This window comes from Musca domestica, unplaced genomic scaffold (genome assembly GCF_030504385.1).
Source record: "Musca domestica strain aabys unplaced genomic scaffold, Musca_domestica.polishedcontigs.V.1.1 34, whole genome shotgun sequence".
Lineage (NCBI taxonomy): Eukaryota > Metazoa > Arthropoda > Insecta > Diptera > Muscidae > Musca > Musca domestica.
In genome coordinates this window covers 4,592,326-4,607,125 of record NW_026712313.1, presented here as the reverse complement: position 1 = coordinate 4,607,125, position 14,800 = coordinate 4,592,326, and the positions used below count along the sequence as shown (strand labels likewise).

At 34.2% G+C, this 14,800-nt stretch overlaps 1 protein-coding gene across 4 annotated transcripts in view; it reads right to left on the bottom strand.

The window, feature by feature from the left end:
* Positions 1-14,800, bottom strand: part of LOC101898882 (polypeptide N-acetylgalactosaminyltransferase 5) — a 166,070-nt gene that overhangs the window by 4,638 nt on the left and 146,632 nt on the right. For 3 of the 4 annotated variants that reach the window (XM_059125570.1, XM_059125572.1, XM_059125573.1), the window contains 3 exons: positions 14,373-14,553; positions 1,254-1,393; positions 954-1,187 (listed from right to left, as the gene is read on the bottom strand). In XM_059125570.1, coding sequence (XP_058981553.1) covers positions 954-1,187; positions 1,254-1,393; positions 14,373-14,553 — 555 coding nt within the window. Of the gene's footprint in view, positions 1-953; positions 1,188-1,253; positions 1,394-7,048; positions 7,230-14,372; positions 14,554-14,800 lie in introns of all 4 variants that reach the window. The other variant, XM_059125571.1, reaches the window with a different exon arrangement.

Below are 14,800 nucleotides of genomic sequence, written 5' to 3'. Positions count from 1 at the left end.
TTGAGCTGTGCCAAGTCTGAATTTAATCGAATGTTTATTTCGGATTTTATAATCATTAGGTTATTCAAAACTTTGACTCTTTGTGGGGGAGGTACCAGTAGGAATGCTCCGATCTCTACCATCTTTATAACAGATCTTGTGTTGATAGAAATATTGAGATGTGCCAAGTCTGAATGGACTCGGATGTTTATTTCGCGTTTTAGGAGCTTCATGGATATTCAAAATTTTAATCTTTTGTGGGGTAGGTAACAGAAGGGGTGGTCTGATATATCCTATCTTCACACCGGACCATGGGTTAATAATAATGTTGTGATGTGTGTAATTTAAGGACAATCGGATGCTTACTTCGCATTTTATAAGAGTTATAATTATTCAAAATTTTGACATTTGTGGGGAAAGCACTTAACGGAGAGAACCGATATTGTCCATTTTCGCACTTGACCTAGCACTGACGCAAATATTAGGATTTGCAAAGTTGGGGCAAAATTGGACTATCCTTTCTCTTTCTGTGCAGTAAATTATTTTCTTTGAAAAATTTTGTTATTTTGTGGGGGAGGTACCAGAAGGAGAGGACGGATATTTCCCATCTCCGAACTCGATCTAAGTTTGACAATAATATTACGATGTACCAAGTTTGGATCATATCGGATACTTCCTTCGAGAGTTATCCAGCCAAATGAATGGGTGAACATCACTAGATCGACCCCAAATGTGCTGAAACGGATTTGATCCAAAGAGATCTTGGGTCTAAAACCATGAGCTACGTTTTGGCGTTTCAAATGATATTTACCCTCTCTAGCCATAGGGCCGAGGGTATTAAAACCGTCATTGTATTTTATATGTATCTACGGAATTCAACTCGATTACTTGACACATGTTTTATCAAAACGTTTATAAACCCTTCTTAATACTATTAAGAGAAATTTCCCTTATCGACCGATTGTACTACATACCTCTGAATCGTACACCCATTCCTGATTGCCGCCCATATTGTGACAGCGCACCATATTCACGGGACCCAGTGATTGGGCGGCATCCAAACACAAATCATCGGACATAATTTGATGACGTTTGGTATAGGCAAACACCTGATTGCCACCCAGGCCGTGGCAATAGCTCATGCCAATCTTTTCGCCATATTTACGGCCCATGGTATCCAAACAGGTTTCCAGTTCGGCATTGCGGATCTAAAACAAAGAAATAAAAAAATAGATTAACAAAAACATAAAAATATCTCGAATTTTCACACTCACCTCGCCCAAATAGTAATAGTCCAGGGGCATTAAACTCTCGGGATAGATATTTTCCAAATACCAACGGAATGATTTACACTTCAGGCGTTCACGCATAGCCCGACGTTCACTGACATCGCCAGCGGATGCTTTGCGAGCACCTATATAGCAACAATTTTTTTGGGGAAAATTAAGATTGGAAAAAATACGTTATTACAATTTTATAAAAATGTGTGTGTTTTTAAAATTTTGTTAAATGATTTTAATTTGTGTTACTGTGACTTGGTGTTAGTGCAATTTTTTTCTATTTTTTTAATTATTTTTTTTTTAATTTTGAGTGCATTTATTTTTTGTAATTTAAAAACAAAAAAATTGTATTTACATATATATACGCATGGTGTGGTGAGAGAGAGAAACAAAACGAAGGACAATTTCACAATATTTCAATACTAATATGTATCTGAGGTAATGCTCCAAAAATAATGAAACCAGTATTAAAACGTTTTAGATTAATTGCCTTGGGGAAGAGATTTGAAAGGTATATTTTCTATTTTTCTGAATTGGGGTAAAATGCCAAAAGGAAGTCAAAACAAGTAAAATAGTATCAGTCAGGTTTTGTCGGCAGATGTATACCCCCCCCCCAGCCTTGAGTTATGATTATTCAAACTGTTGACCCTTTTTGGGGGGAGGTTCCGAAGCAGTTGGACAATATTGACCAATTCGCATCTGACCTAAGACTGATAAAAATATTAGAACGTGCCCGATTTGGACTATATCGACTACTTCCTATACTTTATAAGAGATATGTGCAAATTTTTGGAAAAATGTGGAAATATGCGTGAAGTAACAGATATAGCGGACCGAATTATTCCATTTTCATACTTCATCTATAACAGATAAAAATATTGGTTTGGACAAAACTTGAAGGAAATCGAACACTAATATCCAATTTTATGCGAAATCATAAATCCCTATAAATTACATATTCAAATCAGATTTCCGGTTAAGAGAAAAAAATTTGAAGGAAATCGAAGATTTATATTCAATTTTATACGAAATCATAAATTCCGATGGATTACATATTTACAAATATTTAGATATAACAAGTTGTAAAGAATCGCCGACTTGTTTCGTAAGTTATGACAGATATAAGTATTGGAAATTGTGACCCTTTGTGGGTGAGGTACCAGAAAGGGCTGTCAGATATTTATCATCCTCACAACAGATCTTGCGTTAGCAAAAATATTTATATGTGAGAAATTTTAAGAGAATTGGATGCTTATTTCGCTTTTTTTTAGCGTGTTTTTTTTTAAATCTTGAATCCTGTGTGGGGGAGGTACCAGAAGAAGTGGCCCGATCTCTACTAACTTTATGACAGATCTTGTGTTGATGGAAATATTGAGATGTATAAAGTATGAATGGAATCGGATGTTAATTTCGCGTTTTATGAGTTTCATGGATGCTCAATATTTTGACCCTTTGTGGGGGAGGTACCAGAAGGAGTGGGCCGATATATCCCATCTTCCCAGCAGATCTTGTGTTAGTAGAAATAATGGCATGTGTGAAATATGAAGAGAACCTGAAGCTTATTTCGGATTTTATAAACGTTTTGGTTATTCAAAACTTTGACCCTTTGTGGGGGAGGTACCAGAAGAAATGGTCCGATCTCTACCAGCTTTATAACAGGTCTTGTGTTGATGGAAATATTGAGATGTTCGAAATTTGAATGGAATGGGATATTAATTTCGTGTTTTATGAGCTTCAGGGTATATTCACAAATTTGAGCCTTTTTGGGGGAGGTACCAGAAGGAGTGGACTCATATATACCATTTTAACGCCAGTCCCATATAGTTAATAAAAATATTGTGATGTGTGTGATTTGAAGACAATCGGACAATTACGTCACATTTTGTGGACTTGATGGAGTGGACTGATATTGTCTATTTCTGCATCTGACCTAGCACTGATGCAAATATTAGGATTCGCAAAGTTGGAGCAAAATCAGATTATCTTTTCTCTTTCTGTACAGTAAATTATTTTCTTTGAAAATGTTGACATTTTGTGTGGGAGTTACCAGAAGTAGTGGATCGATATTGTCCATCTCCGACAATAATATTACGATGTACCAAGTTTGGATGAAATCGGATTTTCCCTTCGAGAGTTATCGTGCGCACCAGCCAGCCATACAGACGGACAACGGCGGACAGACATCGCTAGATGGACTCCAAATGTCCTAAAACGGATTTGGTCCAAAGAGATCTTAAGAAGTTATTTTGATGGAACAGCCACAATTATTAGAAGAAGGCTAGATTAATAGAAATGCTTCTTTTAAAAAAAGGTTTTGTTTTAGAAATTCTGAGTGAAGGTCCTTCACAGAGTACATCGGTACGGTTAAAATAGAGACGTATTGAAAATATAATTTATGTACTGAAATTTTAATTCCAAATAGTTATTTAAAAATAGAAAAAAGTGCTCTTCCTGGCAGACCATAGTTCATCACTCATGCTGCCATATATTTATTTTATTTATCTTCCCACATAGTTGAAATTTTTAATATTGTTTAAATTTAAATATTGTTTATTTTAAATTATGCAATAGCGAATAGCATTCAATTATTCTAAAACATTTAATTAAAACTGGTTCATTATTTTTTGGCGGGGCGGGAAGGCAACATATTGAAAACTAAATTAGACAAACAAAATAAGCGTTTGGTTTTGTGCTCATGGGATTTTTTTTTTTTTTTGTTTTGAGGGGGGAGAAGATTTTTATTTGATGCTGATGATGCGGTTTGGGAACACACTCTATAGAGGGGGTAAGAAAACAAAAAAACAATAACGTTGTGTTGATGTGCAAAAACAAAAAAAAAACATATAATTAATATTCGGTGGTGGACATTGACAAAACAAATAAGACTGAAAAAAATAAAAACAACAAAAAATTATGGGTTACATGTAAAAATAAAAAAAAAATAAAAATAAGGATTGTCATCCTTTCTATAACCGACACCACAGAAATAATAACAATAAGAAAAAAATGATGTTAGCAGCACAACATAAAATAATAAATTTTTAAAAATACCCTTTGCAGACCGGCTTACGTCGCAAAACTGTTTTTCAACAATTCACGTTTATAATCCTGAAGGTACTTTAAAAATGTCACGATAATAGTCTTATGGCCCTTCAATATTATTTTTAAAGGTATTTTTTAAATCAAATTATAGCTGTGCCTTTAAAAAAATTAAAAAAAAAACAGTATTTCTGCGTTCATAGTCCTTAATAAAGATTCACAACGGTAGCCAGAGAGTCGTCATAAGTACTTTTTAAAAAATTAAAATCATAGAACTAATAGTTCTTAAAAAATATTTTTAAAATATATACTATTGTTGGTCATATTTTTTTAAAATCTGTAACTGCAGAAAAATTTTAAGGAGACTTATAAAAAATAATATTATTAAAAATTTTTGGACCTCATTTTTAAACAGCCCAGGCATTAAAAAAATTAAGGCACTAAAATATTTTTAATAAAAACCATAATATTATTTAAATAGTTATATATGAATTAAAAAACTATACGGAATTTTAAAATACAGAGTGAGATGAAAAAAATGCAACCAACTTCAGACTGCTGTCATTTTTAAGCCCCTCGTCCGGGCTTAAAATTATTCCAGCTCATTATATTGTTTACAAGCCTACAAAAGCATTTTGGTGAGAATTTTCCAGAAAAAAAGTTATTCGTGATGAAATTCAAACGTGATAGTGTGATTTCTTTATATTTGGCTGGAAAACCACAAGTGGCTATCGTTTGACCACTTCAGCATTTAAATGTGAATAAATCTTTTGTGTATCGTGCCATCGCTCGTTACCGTGATACTGGTAGCGTAGCCCGACGTCAATGAAGTGGACGGAAGAAAACAGCAACATCAGCGACAGTTCCGATGATATTTCTAAGGTTCTTAGAAAAATGTTATTTAAAAAGTCTACGATTTCGTTTCTGGGGTCTAAGAAAACATCTTTTTTTTAAATCCACTTTTTAATACCGGAAGACCATAAAAAAACACCATTTTCGATGGATTGCCTGAAGGTCTATTTAAATATTTTACCATTATGGCAAGAAAGACCATTGGAAATATTTTTTAAAAATGCAGTTATTTTGGCCCAGGTGACCCATGAAATTTTTCTTTAAAAATCCATGATTATCGCTTTGGTGGACCTTGAAAATCTTTGTTAAAAAATCCACGATTATGTTCCTAAATATTCTTTTAAAAATATTTTTAAAGAAATCCACGATAATGGCTCTCAGGTAGCCCTTAAAAATAGTTTTCTACGTTTTAACCATGAAGAAATATTCGTTAAAAATCTACGATTACAGTCCAGAAACCCTGTTAAAATAGTTTATAGCTCTGCAGACACTTCACAGAATTGTGTTTAAAAATCCACGAAGGTTAATGGTCTTATAAGAACACATTAATAAGGCTCAGAATTTCAGCCTTAAAGGCCCATGAAAAATATTCTTTCGAAAATCTTCGAATACGGCGGTGGAAAATTATTTTTCAAAATCTACATTTATAGCCCGAAAGACTTAAACAATTGTAGACCACAGCCCTGAGTGTAGCTTAAAATTATTGTTTAAAATCAACGATTATAGATGCTAAAATCCTTTGCAAAATTCACGTCTTAAAGGACCTTTAAAAAATTGCTGAACTTCTGAAGGATTCTTAAAAAATCTTTTCCAAAAATTTAAGATTTGACATCGAAATTTGAAAATTCCAGTCCTTAAAACCATTGTACAATAAGGAGGTAGAACAGCTTCGTAAAACAACAAAAATACTATTATTGTTTTCATATTTTTCCTCAATTTTAAAAGGTGTTATATAGCGCAAAAAATGAATAAAATGTCTGGATTTTTCTCTCAAAAGTATAATCCTAACTGCTCAATTTTTCAATTTCATGGCTATACTGTCTAATAGCTTTAATGCGCGAGCCGCAATTTATGTGTCTTCCAATTCCAATTGATTGTGAAAATATTTTTTTTTTTCATTTTTCAAAATAATAAATACATACACAAAATCGGCAGAAGTCGGGCACACTTAGAAAAAATTGCAATCAGCTGTTAGCTCTACCTTAGCTTTTAATTGTACCATGCTTAAAACTGTGTTTTTTTAGTCCTGACCTAGAAAAACTGTTAAAAATTTCACTAAATTTAAAAATAAATTTTTAAATATCTCTATAGCTCTCTATAGCCTCTAAAAATATTCATTACAAAACGTTGTTTCATATTTTTTTTCACCTTAAACATTTAAAATGAAACGTTAAGCATAGACATGCATGGTACATACATGGCGATATAGAATAATTACAAAATATACAATGATTCAGAAATAATAATACAACTAATAATAACATAAAACAATTAAACCAACACCTTATAAAGAAAACAAGCAAATACAAAAACAAAAAAATAAATAGCAGCATGGCAGACCATTTAACAAACTCTTGAGGACGGTGTTAAGGGGGAGGTGGATGGTGGGTGTTTGGAAATGCTCTCTAAAACAAGTTTGCTAAGAGGAAAAAAGGAAAGACGTCACGACATGTTAACAGAAAATGCAATTATTTATTTCATCTCTAAAATATGGATTTAAATATGTCTGAGATTTTATTTTTTTTTTTAAATGGAAAAGATTTTATTTCAATTGCATTGACATAACCAAACGGCCATAAAGTTAAATGAGAAATTCTAATGGTTTTGGATTTTCTAATTTAAAAATGATAGGGTGTGTATGTGTGTGTTTCATCAAGCAGCAAAGAAAGTTAATTAACCTGGATAAAAGCTGTAGTAAAACTCTTTCCAATCGTCCAGCCAAACCTCAACCAGACGAGCATTGTTATGATTAACAATTTCCGTTGTACCGCCGGGAAATGTATACGGAGTCGATTTACGAAATACATGGCCCACACGTGAACATGGAGCTATCTCTAAAATACCGCCACACATCCAAACCTAGTGTTTTTTGTTTTTTTTTTTTTAGTTTCATTTTGTGTTAATTGATGTTAAAGGCAGCATTGATTGGCAAAGAAATGTATGGATGATGATCAAATTAAATGAATCCCAAATGATTTGTGTGTTTTTTTTTTCAATTCGATTTAGCACATTATTTATATAATGGAAAGATGGTTTGTTAGTCGCATAGTTATTATCATTGTGTTATGATATGGTATAATTGTTGTTGGGTTATTTATGAATATGGAAGAAGAAAAAATAAAAGAGAAAAAAGAAAATCAAGAGAGAAAAGAAAAAAATTATTTCATTAATTCCTTTTGGAAAGAATATTGGTTGAAGCAACTGTTTGTTCAAGATCATATAGTGGCTCGTGGATTAGGTACACAGAAGGACAAAGTGAATATAAAGATGATTTTCTTCCTTAGCAAGGGTTGGATAACTGATTTTCAAATTTATGGTTGATACAGGTTCAGGGGAGAACATATTTTAAATATTTAAATACATATCATCAGATTATTGTATATATACATCAGATGGTTCTAAATAATTGCACATAATTGCCTTCCGTTCAAAACAAGTATATATACACGAATGTATTGCATACTTTAAAGAGTCAAAAAGACAAGAAATGGAAAATACCCTATGGCTAAATAATTTATTGTAGATTTCAGGGCGTGTTGTTAGGTTACTGGACATAACTTTCGAATCTTTACACACAACATTTGATTTCGGAAAATGCTAAAATCTTCATATACAGGGTGAGATAAAAAAAACTACAACCAACTTCAGACTGCTGTCATTTCTAAGCCACTCGTCCGATAGCTGTTAAAATTATTTCAGTGAGAGCTCATTATATTGTTTACAAGCGTACAAAAGCATTTTCGTGAGAATTTTCCAGAAAAAAAGTTATTCGTTATGGAATTCAAGGGTGATTTTTTTGTGATTTTTTTATATTTGGCTGGAAAACCACAAGTGGTTATTGTTAGAGCACTCCAGCATATAAATGTGAATAAATCTTTTGTGTTTCGCACTATCGCTCGTTACCGTGATATTGGTAGCATAGCCCGACGTCAAGGAAGTGAACGGAAGAAAACAGCAACATCAGAAGAAATGGTTCGAAAAGTAAAGAAGCGACTTGATCGAAACCCGCGTTTCGCCGAAAAATGGGTCGTGAACTGAACATGAGCTCGCAGTATTCCATTCGGCAAATATTGAAAAATGAGCTCGGGGTAAAGCCATTGAAATTCCATTGCAAGAACTTACACCGCAACAGAAAGAAAATAGACTCAAAAGAGCTAAAGAGTTGCTTCGCTTGGCCGATAATGGTGAACTGCCGAATTTGGTTTTCTCCGATGAGAAAACATTCGTTGTATAGCAGTTTGTAAACAAACAAAATGATCGTGTTTACTTGCCAAAGAGGTCAGCTGAAAATGTGCACCTTCGGTTGGCCACCAGAACTCAAGCGCCGACCATTGTGATGGTGTGGTGTTGGCCGCCAAAACAGCCGATGGTCGCTCTCCGCTCGTATTAATCGACCGTGGCATCAGAATAAATGTCGAATATTATCGCGAAAATATTCTGGAGGGTGTATTAAAGCCGCAGACCTTGGACATTCCAACAGGACACAAGAATGGTAACATAATAAGATTCCTCGCTTCATTTCCAGCGCACAATGGCCACCAAAACCTCCGGATACCAATCCGTTCAACTACTGTGTCGGGAGTATTTTGGAAAGCAAGGTTGGCACTAAAAAATACCAAAGTGTCGATGACCTCAAGCAAGCGCTTCGCGTGGAATGAGTCAAAATACCGCAGAGCAACATCCGGGCAGCGTGTGACGGTTTCATTGGCCGTTTGAAGGCTATAATTCGTGCCAAAGGTGACCAGTCAAATCTAAATTTATTCTATAATTAGATGTTATTTCCGACATTTTTTACTTTCATTCAATAGAATTAAAAAAAATGTAAAAATTATGGCGTATGACTTTGTTGCAGTTTTTTTATCTCACCCTGTATTTAATAATGGAAAGGTAGACAATGATTCACAATGTTGAACTTTTGTGGGGTGGCACGAGGAGTGGGCTATTATTATTTTCAAACTTAAATTGTTGCAAGGGTGCATTGAGTTGAGTAGCTAAAACAAATCGGGAAAAAATGGTAATACCGAAGTACCATTTTTTATCAAATGGAAACGATTATTTTATTTTTTTTTAAGGCAGATACGTCTAGGTTTTGGAATCATTTTTAGGGCCTACTTCCCCCTATGGTGATATGAAAGTGAACAACAGTTCCAGGAATATCTATGTATTGTACTTTTGAGATCATCGATTCCTATCGTATCGTCATACAACAAGTAAAAAAGCTGTAATTTCGGCCGGGCCGAACTTTGAATACCCTCCAACATTTGGAACGATTTTGGCATTTTTCAAAAAAATAAAATCCATTAAAAATTTTATTAAAAACTTAAAAATACCGAATGTAGCCCTTATATTAGGGTCTATACGACGACATGGACATGCATAGGCAACATTTGTCATAATCCATTACAATATTCAAATGCGATACTTGAATAAAAAATTCGGTGAATAATGTAGCTAAAAGCATCAAAACGTCGAATATAGGGGGTATTGTTATATTTGGTATAAACGAAGGCATGAACCTGCACAGACAATTTTCTGTCTTGGGCTGTAGTATCCATTATGAACTTCAAATACCAAATTTGAAACAATTCTGGTGCAAAATGTCGCTAAAATCATCAAAATACCGAATATTGGGAGGTACCGTAATATGCGGACTATACGAAGACGTGGACCTGCACAAACATTTTTCTGTCATAGGCTGTAGTATCCATTTCGAACTTCGAATACCAAATTTGGGCTATACGAAGGCCTGCAACTGCACAAACAATTTTCTGTCATGGGCTGTAGTATCCATTACGAACTTCAAATACCAAATTTGAAAAATTTCCGGTGAATAATGTCGCTAAAAATCATCAAAATATCGAATATCCGGAGCTACCATTATTTGAGGGCTATACGAAGACGTGAACCTGCACAAACAATTTTCTGTCATGGGCTGTAGTATCCAATTAGGAACTTCAAATATCAAATTTGAAACAATTCCGGTGAATAGTGTCGCTAAAAATCATCAAAATACCGAATATAGGGAGGTGCCGTTATATGGGGGCTATACGAAGACGTGGACCTGCACAGACAACTTTCTGTCATGGGCTGTAGTATCCATTACGAACTTCAAATACCAAATTTGAAACATTTCCGGTGAATAATGTCGCTTAAATCACCAAAATTACGAATATAGGGAGGTACCATTATATGGGGGCTATAAAGACCTGCATGAAAAATTTTCTGTCATGGGCTGTAGTATTCATTACGAATCTCATATATCAAATTTGAACCTATTCCGGTGCCATTTACCATTACCATTATATGGGGGCTATACCAAATCGTGGTTCAAAATGGCCCATTTTCAATACCAAAAGTCCTGCAGACATAATATACATTTGAGTAAAATTTTATCAACCTACTTCATTTCGTTCGAAAGCTAGAGTGATTTCCACAGTCGGACTTGGGCCAAAGGTATTGCATACTTTTAGGCGGCACTGAATTTCAGGATATAATCTTAAAAACTAATGCTTTTGCTATAATTGCTAGAACAGAATAAAAACAAATTGCATATCTAATTGGCCACATAAGATCTTGATCCAAACAATTTAACAATTAAATATTTAATTATTATTATTTTTTTTAAATCCTATTTTATGCCTAACAATTATTTGCCTAATTAAAGCCAATACAAAAACAAATATAAAATTAGTCACATACTCTTTGTGGTTTGTAGAAAAAATATGTTAATCAATAACAGCGTTTGAAAACAGTTTTTAACCATATTAATAATAGTAATAAAAAAACTTATGTATAAAAAAATTAAAAATAAATAAATAAAAAACGCAACATAAAACAATGTTAGAAACAATAAAAAAATATATAAATTAATAAATATATTACAAATACCAATTATTTATTGTTATTAGCAATGTGTGTACGTTCTCAAATGTTGTTGGTCCTTGTCTTTTTTATTGAAGGAGGGTGGTGGTGGGCTTAGTAGTAAAAGCTTTTTGTTTTAGAAAATACAATTCAATTAGATGCGATTTTTTTTTGGTTTGTAAATATATTTTTGTTATTAACATTCTCCCAAACGCATAGGCACAACACAGACACACGCACGAACGCACACAGATCATTCCAACTTGCCCAACAAGCTCGAGTCGTCGTCAGTTGTCGGTGATGGTGCTGGGTGTTGTTTTTTTCCGTTGGATTTCAAATTTTTTTCAAACGAAATATGAGCACAAAATTCAACATTTATTTCAATTACAACAGAGTGAAGAAGAGAGTAGTAGTTGAAGAGGAGGAGCAAATCAAATCAAAAAAAGATACATTTAAATGTCATTCATTATTTCCAATTGTTGCAATAAGTTAACACAACAACAAATTGCGAGTGGGTGTTTTATTTGTTTGTTGTTTTTTTGCTTTTTTTTTGGTACATACACTAATTAGGTGAAGGGTGCGCAATTGTTTTCCATATACATTACATCTTGTTGTATGTATGTACGTTTAACAACAAAATAAATAACAAAATTCATAACATTTTAATTTTGGGAATTCAAGAAATAAATGCCAACAAAATTAAAAAAAGAAAACAAAGTAAATATTATTATATTATTTTTGGAATAATTTAATTAAAGCGTTAATATGCAATTTTAATTTGTAAATATGTAGAGAGAAAGAGAGAGAGAGGGAGATATGTAAAATACTTTGAAACGCTAGGGTGTCTACAATTGGAGAGCTTAAAACAAAGCAGTGGACAATGGTCAACATCTGACCAAAAATACAGAATCTTTGATCTAGAGATTTAAAGGAGAATTGCTAAATTAGCTTTGACTTAGGTATTTAAAGGAGAATCGACATTAGCGAAGAGTAGTCATAGCATCTGCTATTTAAGATTTGTGGGAGTTCTTGCTGGTTACGACGATACATTTAAAAAATCTTTAGATATTTAAAGCAATATAAATTACAAAGCATAATTTTAGGCGGACAAGCAGACAGGAATATTAAAACAGCAATTAATACCGGAGTACCCCCTTTTTAACACAAACTAATAGAGCATAGACTAATATAGCACCCACTGCAACTTAAACGGCCTAACTTGAGATAAGAACAAGTAAAATACTATCAGTCGGTTTTGCCGACAGATGTATACCCCCAGCCATGAGTTACGATAACTCAAACTGTTGCAAACAAATTCGGAAATAGCATCAAATTTTTGACTAAGTTTAGATTTGTTCGAATTGGTCACCTTTGGTATTGCCTTGAAGTATTGCCTTCAAATAGCCAATGAAACCGGCACACGCTGCCCGAATGTTGATCTGCGGTATTTTGGCCCATTCCCGGCGAAGCGCTGGCTTGAGGTGATCGACACTTTAGTATTTTTTAATGCCAACCTTGCTTTCCAAAATACTCCAGAAACAATAGTCCAACGGATTGGTATCCGGTGATTTTGGTGGCCATTGTGCGCAGGAAATGAAGCAAGGAACCTCATTTTGTAACCATTCTTGGGTGGCGCGTGCTGAGTACTTTTGGTATGTCCAAGGTCTGCGGCCAACATTTTTGCGTACCCAAGGCTTTAATACACCCTTCAGAATATTTTCGAGATAATATTCGAAATTTATTCTGAAATCACGGTCGATTAATACGAGCGGAGAGCGATCATCGGCTGTTATGACGGCCCACACCATCACCATGGCCGGCGCTTGACTTCTGGTGGCCAACCGAAAGTGCACATTCTCAGCTAACTTCTTTGCCAAGTATACACCGAAGAAATTGTTGTTATGGGTGGTCCTTTTAAACCAGTCTGTGAAAGGATGCAAAAGTGTTTCATATTCCATAAGTAAGCCAAGTAACTCTTTTAATGAAGAAGAAGTTCCATTAATTTTGGCTTTGACATTCCTGCAGGAATCTGGAAAAACTTTATCATAGATGACGAGAAGGACAAGAAAATGTAAACAATTAAAAACAAGGGACTCGCTCTTGCCTTACTATGACCCAAAGCCTTAACAGTGGCCATGCTATGATTGCTGTTGTTTTTGTTTGTTTGTCCTCCCAATCGGATTCTGTCTCTAAGTCCAATCTCGAAAAGGATGCAACCTGTACGGGTTGGGTCAACAATGACACTGGAGTTAGGTGAGTAGGTTTGGCTGGGCAGCGAAATAGGTGCAGCGTGTCATGTGGACCTGTGCCACAAGCTGGGTCGATGTTCAGCACATCGCTGTCAATCCGAGCTCTGTAGGAATTGAGGCGGCAGCTCTCGCTATTCAGCTGCGATGGGAGGGGGATGGATGGCCTCATAGTACAGTATTCACTCTATATCCTTCGATGACTTCTGAGACCGCGTTAGAGTGAATACTATTCAGTCTCATGTATTAGAGTCGCGTAATCATATTGACGGGCAGTATCAAATATCTGACCTAAAAATGGGATAACAGTGGACCTGCCTACTAAAGACTATGTGAGGATGAAGAAGAGGTCCCATGTTACGCAGATGTGTCATGTTATCAAAGAGGAGAATAAGGGTATTTGGTCGTAATCATCTATAGGTATGCTCAAAAGCATCTCCTAACCAGCAAACCATCCTATTAAAACACCTCTTTAAACCTTTCTTTCCCTTTTATCTAATTATATTTTCTAGGGCCATAGTTATCTGAGTGAAGCATATTCGTACTCCTGTGTAGCGCATCCTTAAACCAAGCCAAATCTCATAACCTACGTCATAGGACCAAAGGAATGTAAATCTATTTCTCTCTCTCTCTCTCTCTCTCTCTCTACATATTTTTAATATAAAAATTTATTAGTATTGTTAAGTCATTAAGCAAAAAAATATTTGGTTTCCAAATTTTTTCGTTTAGCAAATAAATTAAGCAATGTTTAGAAAATAAAATTTCAATTAAAATTTGAATTGTTTTTCAGTTTTTGGGATTAGTTACAAAATTTTACGATTAGTTTTGGATAAGTTGTTTTGTCTCTCAATAAAAAAAAAACTGAAAACAGAAAACAATTTTGTAAACATCGAACCTGTGCTCATGGCATAGTAAAAATCGCGCCATTCATCCAGCCATACTTCGGCCACACGCGCCGCATTGTGGAGGACAATTTTCGCAACGCCACCGGGGAATGTGTATGGCGATTTATCACGGAATACATGACCCACATGGGAGCATGGTATAATTTCTAAAATGCCGCCACATTGCCAAATCTATAGATGAAATGTTTTTGTATTGAAGAAGATGTTTTTTTTGGTTGATTGATTTTTTTTTAAAAAATTATAAAAATTGAAATAATTGATAAATATCAAGAGAAAAAGGGGGAAGAATAAAATTATAAATTATGGCAAAAAGAAAATTATGATTTACGCAACAATTTTCTAGCTAAAAAAAATAAATAATTTATTACTAAAGATTTTTTGATAAATTTTTACGTAATGATCTTGTGAAGTTAGTCCG